Below are 15,653 nucleotides of genomic sequence, written 5' to 3' on the forward strand. Positions count from 1 at the left end.
ACATTAGAGTGTACAAATAAATAACTCTAGGTTTTAGACTGTAGCCTGTTTCTGACTGTGAATGGTAATAACATTTGCTGAGGGTGATATTCTTAGAACGGCAGGTCCCAAAGCGTCTGGTGACTGAAAAGTACATGCTGTAAATTAAAAAAGGAGCGCTCATCAATGTACTTTTATACGCCCCTGTCATGTTGCTATACTCATGGTGTCAGCATTTATACTACAAGGAAGTTGTCTAAAATAGACCTCAGTCTGTGCTAATGTACCAATGATATTCAAACGGACTAACTTCCTTAGACTTYTGTCAGTCAGCGATGCATCACGCATGTCTCTTCTCTGCTTACAGACGTACCTGGTACCTGGTGCATTAGCTCATTGAACCCATCCTGAACTGTGAGGATAGCCCCCTAGTACATGGCCACAACACTTGGCTCCTAAAGGATAGTTGTGGGTTCACGTCAGCTAACCCCGGGGGTGTCCAGCCATCTGTAGCCTTCACTTCCAGTATGTCACCCCAGCCTATCCAGCACCCACAAATAGACAGGGGGTGGGGCTCCAAACGCATGTATGACAGACCAGGGACAATATCAGCCCGTTGATCTCATCCAACAGCCGTGACTCAGGATAGAGGGTGGAGGGTGGTAAGGCGACCCTCAGCTGTGGCACGACCAACCCGACTCTGTGACAAATGAACCAATGACAAACACAGAGGGGGAAATAGAAGCGCCTGCCCGTAAAAACACGTAAACAGGATATGGCCATAAGCTCAGTTTAGCCCACCGACTCGTCGCAGGGCATTCTTGCCCCATACCACTTACTGCCCCCTCCCCCCGTCCTTCTTTACTGAGCTCATGGGTTGTAAATAGGGCAACAAGGGGGAGGGCTTTAGGGAGAGAGGGAGTATATAAGCCTGAGAGGTGCTGCCACAAGTTCAGAAACACTCACCGGGAGTAACTCGTCAACCAAGAGATCCTCACAGCAAGAGATCCAAGGAACTCACACTCTTCTTCTTCTAAGCAGACCGGAAAGGAAAACAGAAAAAAATAACAACATGACTCAGTCCGCCGCCCCAGCAATCGAGAGCCTCTTCGGAAACGACCCTTTCTTCAGTCAGGAGAGGATGGTCTTCCCCCCCATGCGACACCAGGCCCCATCCGGCATCCAAGAGGWCTTCTTTCAGAGGAGGTCCAACCTGGCCAGTGATCTCCTCAAAGAGCTCCGCGATGGGCTCCCCAGTATGTACCAGCTGCACGAGAGGGCCCACCTCCGAATGGGCTCCCCATTCCTGGAGAGGAGGAGCACAGGAGTTCCAGCAGGAGCTTTGAGCCAGGGCCTCAGCACGGAGGTGGCTGAGACAGGCCGGAGCCACAGCCCCCTGGCCCTGAGCCTAAACGCCCAGGGCTTCAACCCCGAAGACATCACRGTCAAGCTGGACGGACGGAGGCTAGCCGTGGTGGCCATGAAACAGGCCAAAGCAGAAGAGGCTAAATCCACCTCCTCTGCCATCTCTTCCTGCTCCTTTTCCTCCTCCTCGTCCCAACAGAAAGGCTTTGTCCAGAAAATTGACCTGCCTGCTCACCTAGACCTGACAGCCTTGACCTGYTCTCTGGGAGAAGATGGACAGCTGAGGATCGAAGCCCCCACTGCCGCCCCCCAGCTGGAAGCCCCTACAGCAGAGCAGGARGTCCCCCTCCGCTTCAGAACCTCCCTGGACGTACCCATAGCCAAGGGCAACACGGAAGAGTCCATAACAGTGAAGACCTCAAAACCTTGAATTATATTTTCTTAATCATTTAATTTTATTATCAATCCAGTGGATTACATTGTGGGAAATTGTTTATAATATGCCTATTTGAATAAATATTATTTAATAAAGACAATCTGACATTGGAATGATGGTTGCTAGAATTGTGGTTTGTGTGGATGACAGTTTTAAAATAGATAACTAGAAATAAGTGGTGGATCCTGTCATTACTWGCATACTATACATTTCAAACAGTCATGTGAACTAAATAGTTTTACAGTCCGAAAACACATGTAACCCTGCACTCTGCACCTCAAAACATACAATACCGTTCAAAAGTTTGGGGCCACTTAGAAATGTCCTTGTTTTTGAAAGAAAAGCACATTTCTTGTCCATTAAAATAACATCAAATTGATCAGAAATACAGTGTAGACATTGTTAATGTTGTAAATTACTAGTGTAGTTGGAAACGGCAGATTTTTAATGGAATATCTACATAGCCGTACAGAGGCCCATTATCAGCAACCATCACACCTGTGTTTCAATGGCACGTTGTGTTAGCTAATCCAAGTTTATAATTTTAAAAGGCTAATTGATCATTAAAAATCTGCCGTTTCCAACTACAACAGTCATTTACAACATTAACAATGTCTACAATGTATTTCTGATCAATTTGATGTTATTTTAATGGACATAAAAATTTGCTTTACTTTCAAAAACAAGGACATTTCTAAGTGACCCCAAACTTTTGAACGGTAGTGTATTTCTCTCACTGACATCAGGATTTGGAGACAGAAAACATGACAAAGACATTGTTGCATGTCACATTGGTTGCATTGTGTGTTCTCTTCATCTGTGTCGAAATCAGGGGCGTAGGCATGGGTGAGCTTGGTGGACACAGCCACTGGGGAACCAGGCTCACCCAATCAAATTGAACAAAAACAAAAMCAAAAATATTTTGCAGCATGAAGCGCTCACCAACCTGAAGCTTGACCAAATGCTTAAAATACAAACTAGCATTGTAATTATAATTGAAACACTCCRAATAAAGGAAGTGATGAGGTTGTACTTGCTACTCTACACACTAAAAACAAATGGTTCTACATAGTGCCAAATAAGGGTTATTTGGCTTGTAACCATAGCAGATCCCTTTTTGTTCCTGTTTAGAACCTTCTTTAAAAGTGCTACTGTATAAAGAACCACGCGCATAACATTCTAAATGGTACCTGTATGGTGCTATAATGTACCCTTTCCTAAGGTTCTAAAAATAAGCATTAATACAAGGTTCTATATAGCACCAATAAAGTGTTCCGCTATGGTTACAACCCTTTTTGGGGCTATATAGAACCCTTTTTATGGTTCTTTATAGAACCTCAAACTCAAAGGTTCTTTGTAGATTATTTTGAAGAAGCATACAGGGTTTCTTATTCGGGTCAGCCATATGATCTTGTTAAAATTCCTTATTGTTGCGTTAATTGACCAGATGAATCAAGTGTGCTAGCCCTGCAATCCCTGAGACAATTGAGAACCACTGATTTAGTCAACTGTTCTCAATTGACATAAGGCCGTGTGAGTCTTTCACAAAACACTGTCACTGGCCATAGTCATATATAACACACATATAACACATATATAACACATATATAACACATATATAACACATATATAACACAACAGACTAGATCAACTGGAATGACACTCTCACTTGCACAAAAGAGCTGTACGCAAACAACGCCCCAAAATATTTGAATAAGACGCCACCCTGACAATTGAATTATTACTAAAAAAGCAAAGAACCCTTTTGTGAACTGCAAAGAACCATTTGAAGGTTCTTTGAGAACCAAAGGGTTCTTTGAGTCATTCTGGTTCCACATAGAACCATCGCCCTTCCCAAAGAACCCTTGAGGAACCCTCCTTTTTTAGTGTGTACCGTAAACAAACGCTACCTCTTCAATGTCAGATGATGGCGCCAGTACCCTCCAATAAGAAATGTTCCATTACAGCTGCTGTATGTGTAATTCAATCAATCATCCTCTTCCAAACCATCTACTATTCTGTTGAAGTAATGGCTTGCTTCACATTTTCTGTTGAATACATTATTTGCAACATTTGATTTGATCGTATCAGTTCTGATAGGCCCTGCATACTGTTCACTGGTAAAGACCATACAAGTCTGTGTAGATCCATGTTAACCTCTGGTAATGGTAAAACAAAACAAAGGGGACACTGAGCAGGAACACAAGCTGTAATTTGATATATGCAGACCTCTTCCTCCTTGTTAAATTCATGTGACTTTTTGTGTATATAAAATCTTTTATTTCTTACATTTTTATTGAACCTTTATTTATCCCGGTTAGTTTTATTGAGATAAACATGTATTTTTCAAGAGAAACCTGATCCAAATCTAGGTAATCTAGCTATATTTGCATACACCACAACAATTTGCATACACCACAATTCAATTCTCTCTTTGCGTACACCACATTTCACTCTTTGCTCACGCCACATTCACAAGACACCCCGGACCTCCTGGCTCAGACTTGTATCAGTCTGGTTGTTACTGGTTGTGAACTACACGAGAGCAGGGAGTCAAGTCAGGGAAGTTGTAGCAGGTTAAAGTCAAGCACTAATCACGGATACGTCCTACATAGCCACTGAAACACATTTTCTCTCAACTCAAACTCACGGGCAACGTTTCCAATCACCTCTAGAATCCCTTCCAGAATCCCTTTAAGGCTGATGACGAAGAAGCTCCCAGAGACAAAGGGGTCAGAGAGGGTGAGACGCCAAACAGAAAACAGCATCTTTAGTCTCTACACTTGGGGAACTCGACACCAGGGAAAGGAGAAGAAGAAAGAGCTTTAAATGCTACCATTACACACAACTCCCTGAAGGGGCCTAAATTAGTATCTGTAAAGGTTCCTCTGACATTTGCTACCTGGGAGACACTATTTGTTGTCTCGCCATAACAGGGACAAAACACAGCAGTTAATATTTGATGAGTACTGCCTGGGGCAACAGGATAGACTCTAGGAAGAGAAGAAAGGAAACCACTTAAATCTTTAGCTTTATTTAAATGTCACCGAAATCAAATATTTATATTATGAGAGTTAGCTGACCCTTTCCAATGTGTAAAGGCGCCACTCCAATTTAAAACAGGCAAATTGTTATAGGTGAAAGAGGTGGTATGTTCAGAGAAACATACACGAGTCAAGTTGCACGATTCAGTTGACAGGGATCTGTTTTTCTGTTTTTCACAAATGAATAGCTTTCATCGATTTTCAATGTGTTTTCTCGGCCTTGCTTCTACCCAAAGATCATCTCATATTAGATAGAACACGTTCACAATGTTTTGGGGACACAAGTAAAGGGTTCGCTGTCAATCCAAGTGGATAATCATCACTTGGAGGGAGGAACCAAAAATCTCAGGGACCCCGTTTCTCCACCTGAAAATATTGCTCCTTGTACGACAACCTAATACCTTATGACACAGTCCACAGCCTGCCTGGCAGCTTGTATCATCTGGAAGGAAGAATATGTGGACAGCTTCATGTGTTGCTCTAAACTAGTGTCTGACTGGTATCGATTTTCAGCCCTGATGAGGTACAGAGAGAGCTGCTGCCAAATCATCATAATCTGAGACATCCCTTTTATAGGTGTAGGACATGTAAAAGGGGATACTTTCTGTTGACATATCTCTGCATCATCAGTATCTTCCAGAATTTAATTGGATTCTAACATTTAGAGGGTTCTACTCTATCATTTGTCTTGATCTTCCAGAAATCCTCTCATCTCCCCCAGGTGGGGTACCTCATTTAGAGAGCGCAATGGGAAAACATTATTGCCACCATCAGCTATTGCAGACCTGTGTAATATTAGATCATGTTGCTATTGGGCGTTTATGAGCCGGTGGTATGACAAGGTTTGGAGCGCAGCTCCCCCGGAGTTCCTGGATGTCATAGAGACGACAGCATGAAATGTGGTCCGCTGCATCAAAGCCAATGAGCTTCGCCATGGCGACGAATATTAACTGGTAATAAAGATGGATTCCAATGGCGTCTCGGAATGGCCAGGGCCGAGGCAGGGGGTCGAAGGCTGATTTGATTTGTCAGGCCATCTAGCCGATACAAGGGCGAGAGCAAGCAAGCGTTTAGCCGGGTCGCCAGTCCCTTACCTGGAGCTCACGTCACATTAGTGATGTTGGGAATAGCTCAGCCGCAGGTTGCAGACGCTGTGGCGTACTAAACTGAGCAGACAGATATGCGTGTGTTCCCGTGGGATTATGAGGCTGAAGCATGTGACTCACGTGTTTAAAAAGATTTCCGCTTTGACAAATCTTGAAATACTCATGGGGCCGGTGGCTATTAGTGGTACGTAAGATAATAAATAACCATAAGCAGGTACTCTCACACAAATCATAAAAGGACAAACTAAGGAGGCAAATATGTAAAAAATATATATATACAGTTGAAGTCGGAAGTTTACATACACTTAGGTTGGAGTCATTAAAACTTGTTTTTCAACCACTCCACAACCACTTCTTGTTAACAAACTATAGTTTTGGCAAGTCGGGTAGGACATCTACTTTGTGCATGACACAAGTCATTTTTCCAACAATTGTTTACAGACAGATTATTTCACATATAATTCACTGTATCACAATTCCAGTGGGTCAGAAGTTAATATACACTAAGTTGACTAAGTGTATGTAAACTTCCACAAATTAACTTTTAAAAAGGCACACCTGTTAAATGAAATGCATTCCAGGTGACATGAAGCTGGTTGAGAGAATGCCTAGAGTGTGCAAAGCTGTCATCAAGGCAAAGGGTGGTTACTTTGAAGAATCTAAAAAGTAATTTATTTAAAACCTTTTTGGTTACTACATGATTCCAAATTATTTCATAGTTTTGATGTCTTCACTATTATAATACAATGTAGAAAATAGGACAAATAAATAAAAACCCTGGAATGAGTAGGTGTGTCTAAACGTTTGACTGGTACTGTGCCTAATTTAATCCTGTGTTCAAAATAATACAAAAAGTGCCAATGCATTATATATTGGATCTAAGAAAATGCCACAAAGCGTGTTTCTCCACCTAATCTGTACAACGACACTGCTGGTATAGATTCCGAACATTTTTTTATTTTTTTTGCACTTATTGTACTTTGCAACAATACTTTTTGTATACTTTCAAGTTGGAATTAAATTAAGTATTTTTTTTTACATCTCTGGCTCGTTGGTTTTTCCTTCTGTGGTTTGAGTATCTGCTGAACTGATGCATCAGAATCGAACCACACATGATATCAAATCCATCACAGTACAGCAATTAAAATAACATATGTAGTTATGGATGAAAATATGGATGACCAAATGACTGTAGGAGGAATTCTATCGTAATAATAATTAAATATGACTCCATGATCATGTGTATAAAATGCAAAAGACCCTCTGATGGCTCCTTCAAGATAGCTAATCGCTGCATCAGCCTCAGAGACTATAATGTACATATCTTGCACTGTTATGCAATTAATAAAGTCCAAATACTGAGCTGATTCTAGCAATCACAGTTCTAGCATTAATTAATTAAGCCAAATTAGAGCAGGGAYGTCAAGGTGGAACCAAATCATGCGATATGTAGTGTAACCTAATTATATTTACCATTAGTCCATAACAACAAAACAAAGAATACAGTGAATTATGAGGACGTCAGTATGAATCCAATTTAAAAGTAACTAAGATACATTACAAGCATATGCAATAAGAATACAATTACCAAAGGTGTACATACCATAGGTCTTCAAAGTAACTAATGCACCGTACTATGGCACACAAAGTATACCCAGGAAATTTGCAAAACAATTTCTCCATGAATGAAGCAACCATCAACTTTTTTACCCTACCTAGGGTCGAACTCAATTCCAATAACCCTCAGCGTTGAATTAGCATCACTCTGCTGGCCAGGGAAACAAGGACGTAAAACGTCACACTCCTTCTCTAAACCTAGTTAAAAACTGGGTGGTTTGAGCCCTGAATGCTGATTGTCTGAAAGCCGTGGTATATGTAAGGGATAATCAACAAGAGGCTACTGGAAATTAATGAACGATGTGGAAGGTCCACGGGAACGCATACCGCCATGAGTTGATTATCCCTTTTATACCGTGGCTATGACTGAAGTTATTTTTGCATGGGCCGCATCTCAATCCACCGCATCCGACCTACGTCGCCCTTTCACATTTGCAATTGAAGGTGGCCGAGCTACAGCCGTGTTTGTCAAACCACGAGACGCGGACACAAATGTCACAAGACTYGTCTGAAGGTAACCCGTACAAACGAATGGTAGTCCCGAGGTAGTTTTGTGCAAACAACAACAGAAAATATGTCGCCAAAATGTTTTTCTTTCCTGAGCTTTCTGATATTTCCTAGATATAGGACAGACACTCTCAAACCTTATTCCTTATGACTTATTTTTTGACTGTCTTTTTGGACATTTATGAATGTGATATTCAATGTATTTTTATGGGCTATAGTAGTAAAGGCCATCCACCCTCCTCCCATCAATCTAAATGATAGGTGCGCACATCTGTGCAGCTTAGAGCTGACCACAGTCCGGCGACCAGCTTAGTTTAGCAGCTCCGTAAAGAGAAATCCATAACACGTATAGTACAGTGAAAATGTGCAGCTCTTTATGAGCTATTGAAAGGATCCAAACGTGACAATGAAATTCATAGAGTTACATTCAACACAAGTCGACACAAGTTTCATCAGTCTTCACGTCTCCGAGGGCGCCAGTATGGAGCTCCGTGGGAATGTCCCGCCCCGGAGGAAGCCGCGGGCGATGGTGTGCTCACTCCCGTGATGTGTAAACATATGGCCAAACATTCGGACAGTGCCATAAATCGTGTTCAAATCATCAGGCTGTGCCTTAGTGCCGACAAGTCGCCGACGTGTCTTCATCACTTCCTTCATCATCGGTCACCCACATGCTTGTTTGGGTTATTAAATGCCGCTAGTGTTTCCAGCCCCTCTCTGGGCTTCTGGGCCGACCATTTTGTGTCTGTGACAAACTGCTGCAATAACAGTGGCGGCCATTTTGCTTGTGGCTTGTTGATGCTCGTGGCTGTGAGCCTCTTGGTCAGTTTTGAATAAAACAACAAAATTAGGGCATCCGTCACTTTTTAATAGGCCTAGCTGTATTTCTGCCATTATTTGATAGATGTTTCAAATAAGAGCAATATAATTTAATGCGACAAGACAGACTTGTTAAAYGCTAGAAGCTATCTAAAAATGATACCTTGGGGATACCAGTATTGTCTATGTCTCAATAATCTGTGTTATGTCCGTTTCTCACTGCTTAACTGACCTCACCCTCCCTCTCTCTGTCYTAAGGTAAAGAGACAACAGGTGCTTCATTCCAAAGGGTGGATCAATGGTCGAAATGAGCTTTGTTGATCCCGTCAAAAACACACTCCCATCTTTCCAACCTACCCCTAGCACTGACAAAATGGATGAAATGTAGGAGGATGATAAAAATGTATGTCCTGAGTCTGCCCGGTGGTCAACCCCCTCCTTTCACACCTCGCCTTCTCAACATAGAACTCCAGGTAAGCCGCTGAAGAGCCAACGCAGCCCTGTGGATTTCCAGTAATGTTTCACTTGTATTGTGTATCCTAAAAGCCACGGAAAGCTGTCATAACCATGATAAGTCACCTTTCATAATAACAAAGTACAGGTGATAGAATACAAACATTTATTTCGTGACACATGCAATGACTACAAAGTGGACATTTGGCAAACCCCCTTTCTCTGCTTCCTTCCACTCCAAACAATTCCTCTGATTAGTGGAAATTGCCAGCCATTAATATTACCTTGTTACAATAACTCAATGACACTTTCAATTTAGACGACGTCACTTTTGTGAGACATTTGCGACCCATGAGCAAATCAAGTGTATGTTCCTCTCCTAACCATGGTAAATTGTCACAGCATGAATGAATATGAAATCGTGAAGAAATGATATGTATTGTTCAGGTATGAATGGTGTTATTCATTGGCCTGATGTGATTGCAGTTCTCTTGTTGTTTCCTTTCTTTCACAGCTGTTCATGAAGCCGTCTTGGTCTGCTAGCAGAATCCCTTGTGGAGTTCATACCACATCACTGAGTCCCTGCTTCACTCTTTGTTGAGTGAATTGTCCTACTGATTCTGTGGCACATAAACATGCAGATATACTTCACATGCCTTTACTGACAGTGATAACTGTCTCATGTGACAGGCTTTAGGCTTTGACAAAGTCATAAACAAATGGGCATAACCTGTGAATACAATTCATTTCTTAGGGATAATGGAATGTCATTTTGATATGACATATGGGAATATACAGTACACTGTGTACAAAACATTCAGAACACCTTCCTAATATTGAGTTGCAATCCCAACCCAACCCTTTTGCCCTGAGAACAGCCTCAATCCATCAGGGCATGGACTCTACAAGGTGTCGAAAGCGTTCCACAGGTGTGTCAAGTTGGCTGGATGTCCTTTGGGTGGTGGACCACACGGGAAACTGTTGAGCGTGAAAAACCCAGCAGCGTTGCAGTTCTTGACACAAACCGGTGCGCCTGACACCTACCACCATACCCCGTTCAAAGGCACTTCAATCTTTTGTCACGCCCATTCACCCTCTGAATGGCACACACACACAACCCATGTCTCAATTGTCTCGAGGCTTTATTTATTTAACCTGTCTCCTCCCCTTTCATCTGTACTGATTGAAGTGGATTTAACAAGTGACATCAATAAGGGATCATATCTTTCACCTGGAGTCACCTGGTCAGTCCATGTCTTGGAAAGAGCAGGTGTTCATAATGTTTTGTTCATAACGACACAACTTTCTTCACAGGCCATAATATGTGCTGTACAGGTTCTTCTGGATGACAGCTTCCTTGTGGCCTTTGAGACCCTGACAGTGTAAAGTATTTTATTGACCAGGCTTATTGACCAGTAAGCTGAGTAGCTCGCCAACTGTAATATCTATCACGAAAGACAGATATGGAGRCAAAGATAGATACAGCACATCTAAGAGAGAAATAAATCAAACAGACAATTCTACTATTTCTAGAGGACCTCTTTATATCGCACAAAACAACGGACAAAACGCTACAAGAGCAGATCCAAAGTTCTACGACTATATCTTTTTTTCCAAATGTTTCTGTCAAACCGTGAAGACACCGTGTGGTTTACATACACTGTTCTCACGGATCAAATAAAGAAATTCCCCTTGGACAGAAGCGACACCAGTAGTGCCTTTATGTTTCATATGCAGCCGTTGATCTGTTCACTTCCTTTTTTGTGTGTGAATTGAGTAAATATATTAAAATACGGCCTGGGAAGCCAAACAGATGCGGTATATTCCCTGGGTTAAGAAATGATCTGCCTACTGAGCCTTGTCGCTCTCACATCTACATTGCTTTCTCTGTTGTAGCCCGAGCTAAAATCTTGCCATGATTCCTATCCCTTCGGTGATCGGCCACTTATTCACATCTGTTGTATGTCACGGCTGCAGCTTTAACCAAATGTATTGACCGGCGCTATGTGTGGAATAAATGAGCTGAATTTCGCTCATATTCAGAATAGCCACAATTACACAGTTGAAAATAAACGCTTGTGTTTACACTTTTAACTCAAAATCGATGGATGCTTTTGTGGTTTTGTGCAACAATACACACCCCTAACTATCAATGTACTGCATTGAAGTACCGACYGTAGTATCTATCCTATTTTATAACCCTGTACACCTGGTGGTTGTGCATTATCTGTATAGCGTGGCCATTGGGCAGTCTTCCGACTGTTGTTTGCTTGCCTTGGCTCTGTTGAATGACACTATCAGTGGTAGGTTATCGGCCATCCCATAGACAAACACTGGAGTTTAAACAAGCAGCGCTTTCCTAGAGTGCTCTGGACCCCTCACTTAGAAGATAAGACATGGGATCACATGCCTGTTTCCTGTCAAAARAAAAGAAGAGATGTGTATTAAGTGCAATTGTTTAAACGGTAAAGTTCTGCCCATCTAAGTTATTCTGGCTGACCTGGAGCATTGGTCAAACCGAACATCCTGCTGATAAAACTGTAAAACCTGTCATATTGTTAGATAAGAATGAACCGATAACACAGAAATCTGTGACCGATTGAGTAACTTCGGGCATCAGAGAACTGATTAGGGTGTGCTTTTAACATAATGTCCCCACTATCATATTTGAGAAGCAGTTTTTATAACGTGTAAATATATTTTTGATATCCATGGATAATATGGGGCAGCTGGATCTGAAATGTTCCCATTTACAATTGGTAAATTGGTTATTATGAGTGACCAGAATTGTTGGCTTTTGATCGGAATATTACATTTTCTCTGCCCTCTTCAACTGCATATCTAGCGGCATTGTCTGTAGTTATATTACTAAAATAAATGCCAATTTGCACTGTTACTTCCATAATGCACAATGGCACAGCTCAACCATATGATTCAAGTAGTTCAGTCTATCAAGGGCTTTGGATGTCTCTTAATAATATCATGTTGACAATGAGAAATTGCGAGGTCACGGTAGATGTTAAGCCTACAAGGCGGATTTAATTTGTGTTGCAATTGATTTTTTCGTTAAGGAAGCATGAAGTTAAGTGTTTTCTTGCTTGTAGGCCCATGCTATGATCGCTTTTCTGGTGCATTTTTACAGCTCATACAGACTGACTTTTTGACTAATTCCTGGACAAGCTGGATACAGAGATTGATTAAACGAGGCAATAATAATCACATGTAAGAATGAAAGCTTTTTCTTCTTATCTCCAATAGCGAAAAGGTTCTCTGCTAGTCTGTTTGGTACCTCCATTTGTGATGACCTTTTACCAACGTTCCGTTTGACATCAACATGAACAGCAAGCAACCTGTCAAAACAGTCAGACGCAGCTAGACGTAGCCTATCGCCTATCACACCATCAGCCGTGCCTGACATATCCTCGCCGCCGCTAAATACTTCCAAGCGCCAGAGATGGAGAACAAATGTACTATCAGATATCACCGGGAACCAGATTGGCACTGCTCCCTCTATTAATGTGTGTCATATTGTTGTCTTCACGATCTCGTTTTGACAGGAGCGGTTCCGTTCTGTCTGGCCCACTCTTTGCTCAGTGCGTGGCTTGTATARGGCCCAGTCGCGGCAGCCTCCGATCTCATGTCCACCGCTGGTTAGCCTAATGTTGTTTTAACATAATTTTCCCTTCCATTAGAGGGGAAGACTAAGAGGTTTACACCACCTGGGCCTGTTCACTGCTGGTTATGTACTGCTGCATAGGCTGCTGGAGGAGAGGGTGTTTGCTCAATTAGACTTGGCCCTGATGTGGACAATTAGGGGTTGGAGCGGTCTGCCCTGAAGGTGGTACACAAAGACTCCTTCCTAAAGGCGCCTACAGAGATTCTACCAACTACCCAGCTTGCACTGCTTCCCAAAGTATACTTAGCAACTCAGAACTCCCTCCATTCCAAATTGTTCTAGAAGCTGGTAAGAACAGTCTTAAGCACCGGCCTTTTTCAAATTCGACTTATCACAACTCTATATACGACGCATTGGGATGACAAAGATGGACAGGGAGAAATCACACACAAGCACACGTCAACACGCTTACGTTTTGCACGACCACCACCATCATGCATACAGATTACATGCATGATGCAGTACTACCTGCCCACATCAAGTTCSTGGCTGTGRTTATGAAAGTGTGGAGGTTGGGTCACCACTGCTGGACTGGTTAGTGCACAGGCAGCAGGTGCTAGACGCAACTGAGACCCTTAGAGAGGGGGGAGAGCTGTCAGCTCTGATCAAAGCCCAGACTGGATCCGTAGCAGTCTCATGGTGCCTCTCTCTCTCTGCACCACCCCCGCTTGAAGCTCTGGACAGGGGGGATAGCGGGCTCTGAACCGTCCCTCTAAGGTGAACCTTCAACGCAGTCGGCAAGGTGTGGGCTGGGGATGCCAATTCAGGCCAGCAAGTAAAGCTACTGGGAACAATCACTGAGGTGTACAAAATAAGCATTGTGCATCGCTGCTTGACCCAGACAAATGATTATTCTGGGCAATTGAATCACTATTTGAATTTRAAAAACGTCCTGAAGTAATCCCTATACAAGAAAACCTGGCATCTGTTTTTAGGTAYGATAATGATTATTTAAATAATGCGTACAACCCTGTCAATTCAACCCTTCRACCTTCCAATTCATACTTCATCAATAAAATATATTTCAAATTAGAGCAACTTATACGTGAAAATACACCAACTCAATACCAGCTGCAACCGATACCAGACGTCAACAATCACTTAAAGGGACAAAATGTCATCCTTTCCTTACCCTGTAAGCAGTCTATGGACAAGGTATGACAGCAATCCATGCTTTGGTTTAGTTTMCACATGCTAACGTTTTAGCATTTGTRGCACAAATCCCATGCAAGTCATGGTTCTCATAATAGCATTTTTCAYGCATCATGTCCAATGTCAAAGACTGCTTACAGGGTAAGGAAACCTTTATGTTATTTAGTCATTTGGGTGAACTATACCTTTAACATATTCAAGTCAATTTGTCTCTAATCTGCATCCTGTCTCTCTGAGGAGTCAAGTCTATATTTCACTCCAAGGCGTTTGACTACTGACTCTCTGTGGTCACTAAAGATCCMATGGCACTTATCGTAAGAGTAGAGGTGTTAACCCCGGTGTCCTGGATAAATTCTCAATCTATCCCTCATACCATCTTCGCCAGCTAATCATCCCCAGCTTCCAATTGGCTCATTCATCCTCCCTCCTCWCCCCTGTAACTATTCCCGAGGTYGTTGCTGTAAATGAGAAYGTGTTCTCAGTCAACCTGGTAAAATAATGGTTAAATTAAAATAAATACAATTATTGAATGGAGGTAAGTTCCATATAAGTGATTCAGCACGTCATGGTTGGAGTTGAGCAGTGGCAATGTAGGCTAAGGGTCATCCATATACAACAGTGTATAGTAAAGACACGACAACAGCGTGACTACGTATCCCATCCCATAGTGAACATCAGATGTCCCTGGAATAGTTCCGGAACATTTTCCTCAGCCCAAGAGTCACTCGCTAGAAATCACAAACATCCCCCCTTCTCAGTGGTCTCAATTGTAATTGCCCTTTCAGAAACACATTAGCTCAAGATGTGTTTGAGGAAGGAACTGAGGCGCATAGCCTTGTCCAAACAGCCTCTATACACATGTAGAGCTTCCGCACACAAACACACACATGTTTGCTCATACATATAGATTGGAGTGGCCACGCGTATCCTTGGCTTGGAAGAAGGGGGAGAGTTCTACGTGTGTTGATTATATGATGATGGTGGGGAGAACGTATAGGTCGTAGTGTTGTGGGGGTGGGGGGGGGTGGGGTCAGATATGGATGTCCTAGCCTTACAGCTGGCATGCAACAGAACAATCTTCACAATGAGAGTCTGCGTCAGCTGGACTTGTGTCCGTATAGTAGAGTTGTAAATGACACGCACGCACGCACACGCGCACACACACACACACACACACACACACACACACACACACACCCCCTCCGGGGGTATCTTGGATTATTTATTCAGGCCTGTCCTCTCTCTGATTGAAGGTGTGGTGTGTGGCTCTACTGCCTGGGAGACCATGCAGCAGTGGGCCAGGTGTGTCCGTCTGTCTGTCTGTTTGTCTCCTGGTGTGCCAGGAGTGGGTGGGTGTGTGTTATTGTGTGTGTGGGCCAGCCAATGGTATCTGTCTGGGGGTGTCTGTCTGTCTGTCTCTGTCTCCAGGGGTGTCCGTCTGTGTGTCTGTGTGCAGGTGTCCAGGCCAGCAGCTGCCAACAGTGTTCGTCTGTAGAGTG

The 15,653-nt window shown here is 42.8% G+C and overlaps 1 protein-coding gene across 1 annotated transcript; it reads left to right on the forward strand.

Moving 5' to 3' along the window:
- The first annotated feature begins 911 nt into the window (after positions 1-911).
- On the forward strand, positions 912-1,893 carry LOC112069846 (heat shock protein Hsp-16.1/Hsp-16.11-like). The gene has a single exon (XM_024137221.2). It carries the CDS (start codon positions 1,052-1,054, stop codon positions 1,772-1,774), a length of 723 nt encoding a protein of 240 aa, XP_023992989.1. The 5' UTR covers positions 912-1,051; the 3' UTR covers positions 1,775-1,893.
- Positions 1,894-15,653: the final 13,760 nt, after the last annotated feature.

The sequence above is a fragment of the Salvelinus sp. IW2-2015 genome, unplaced genomic scaffold, assembly GCF_002910315.2.
Source record: "Salvelinus sp. IW2-2015 unplaced genomic scaffold, ASM291031v2 Un_scaffold1131, whole genome shotgun sequence".
NCBI lineage: Eukaryota > Metazoa > Chordata > Actinopteri > Salmoniformes > Salmonidae > Salvelinus > Salvelinus sp. IW2-2015.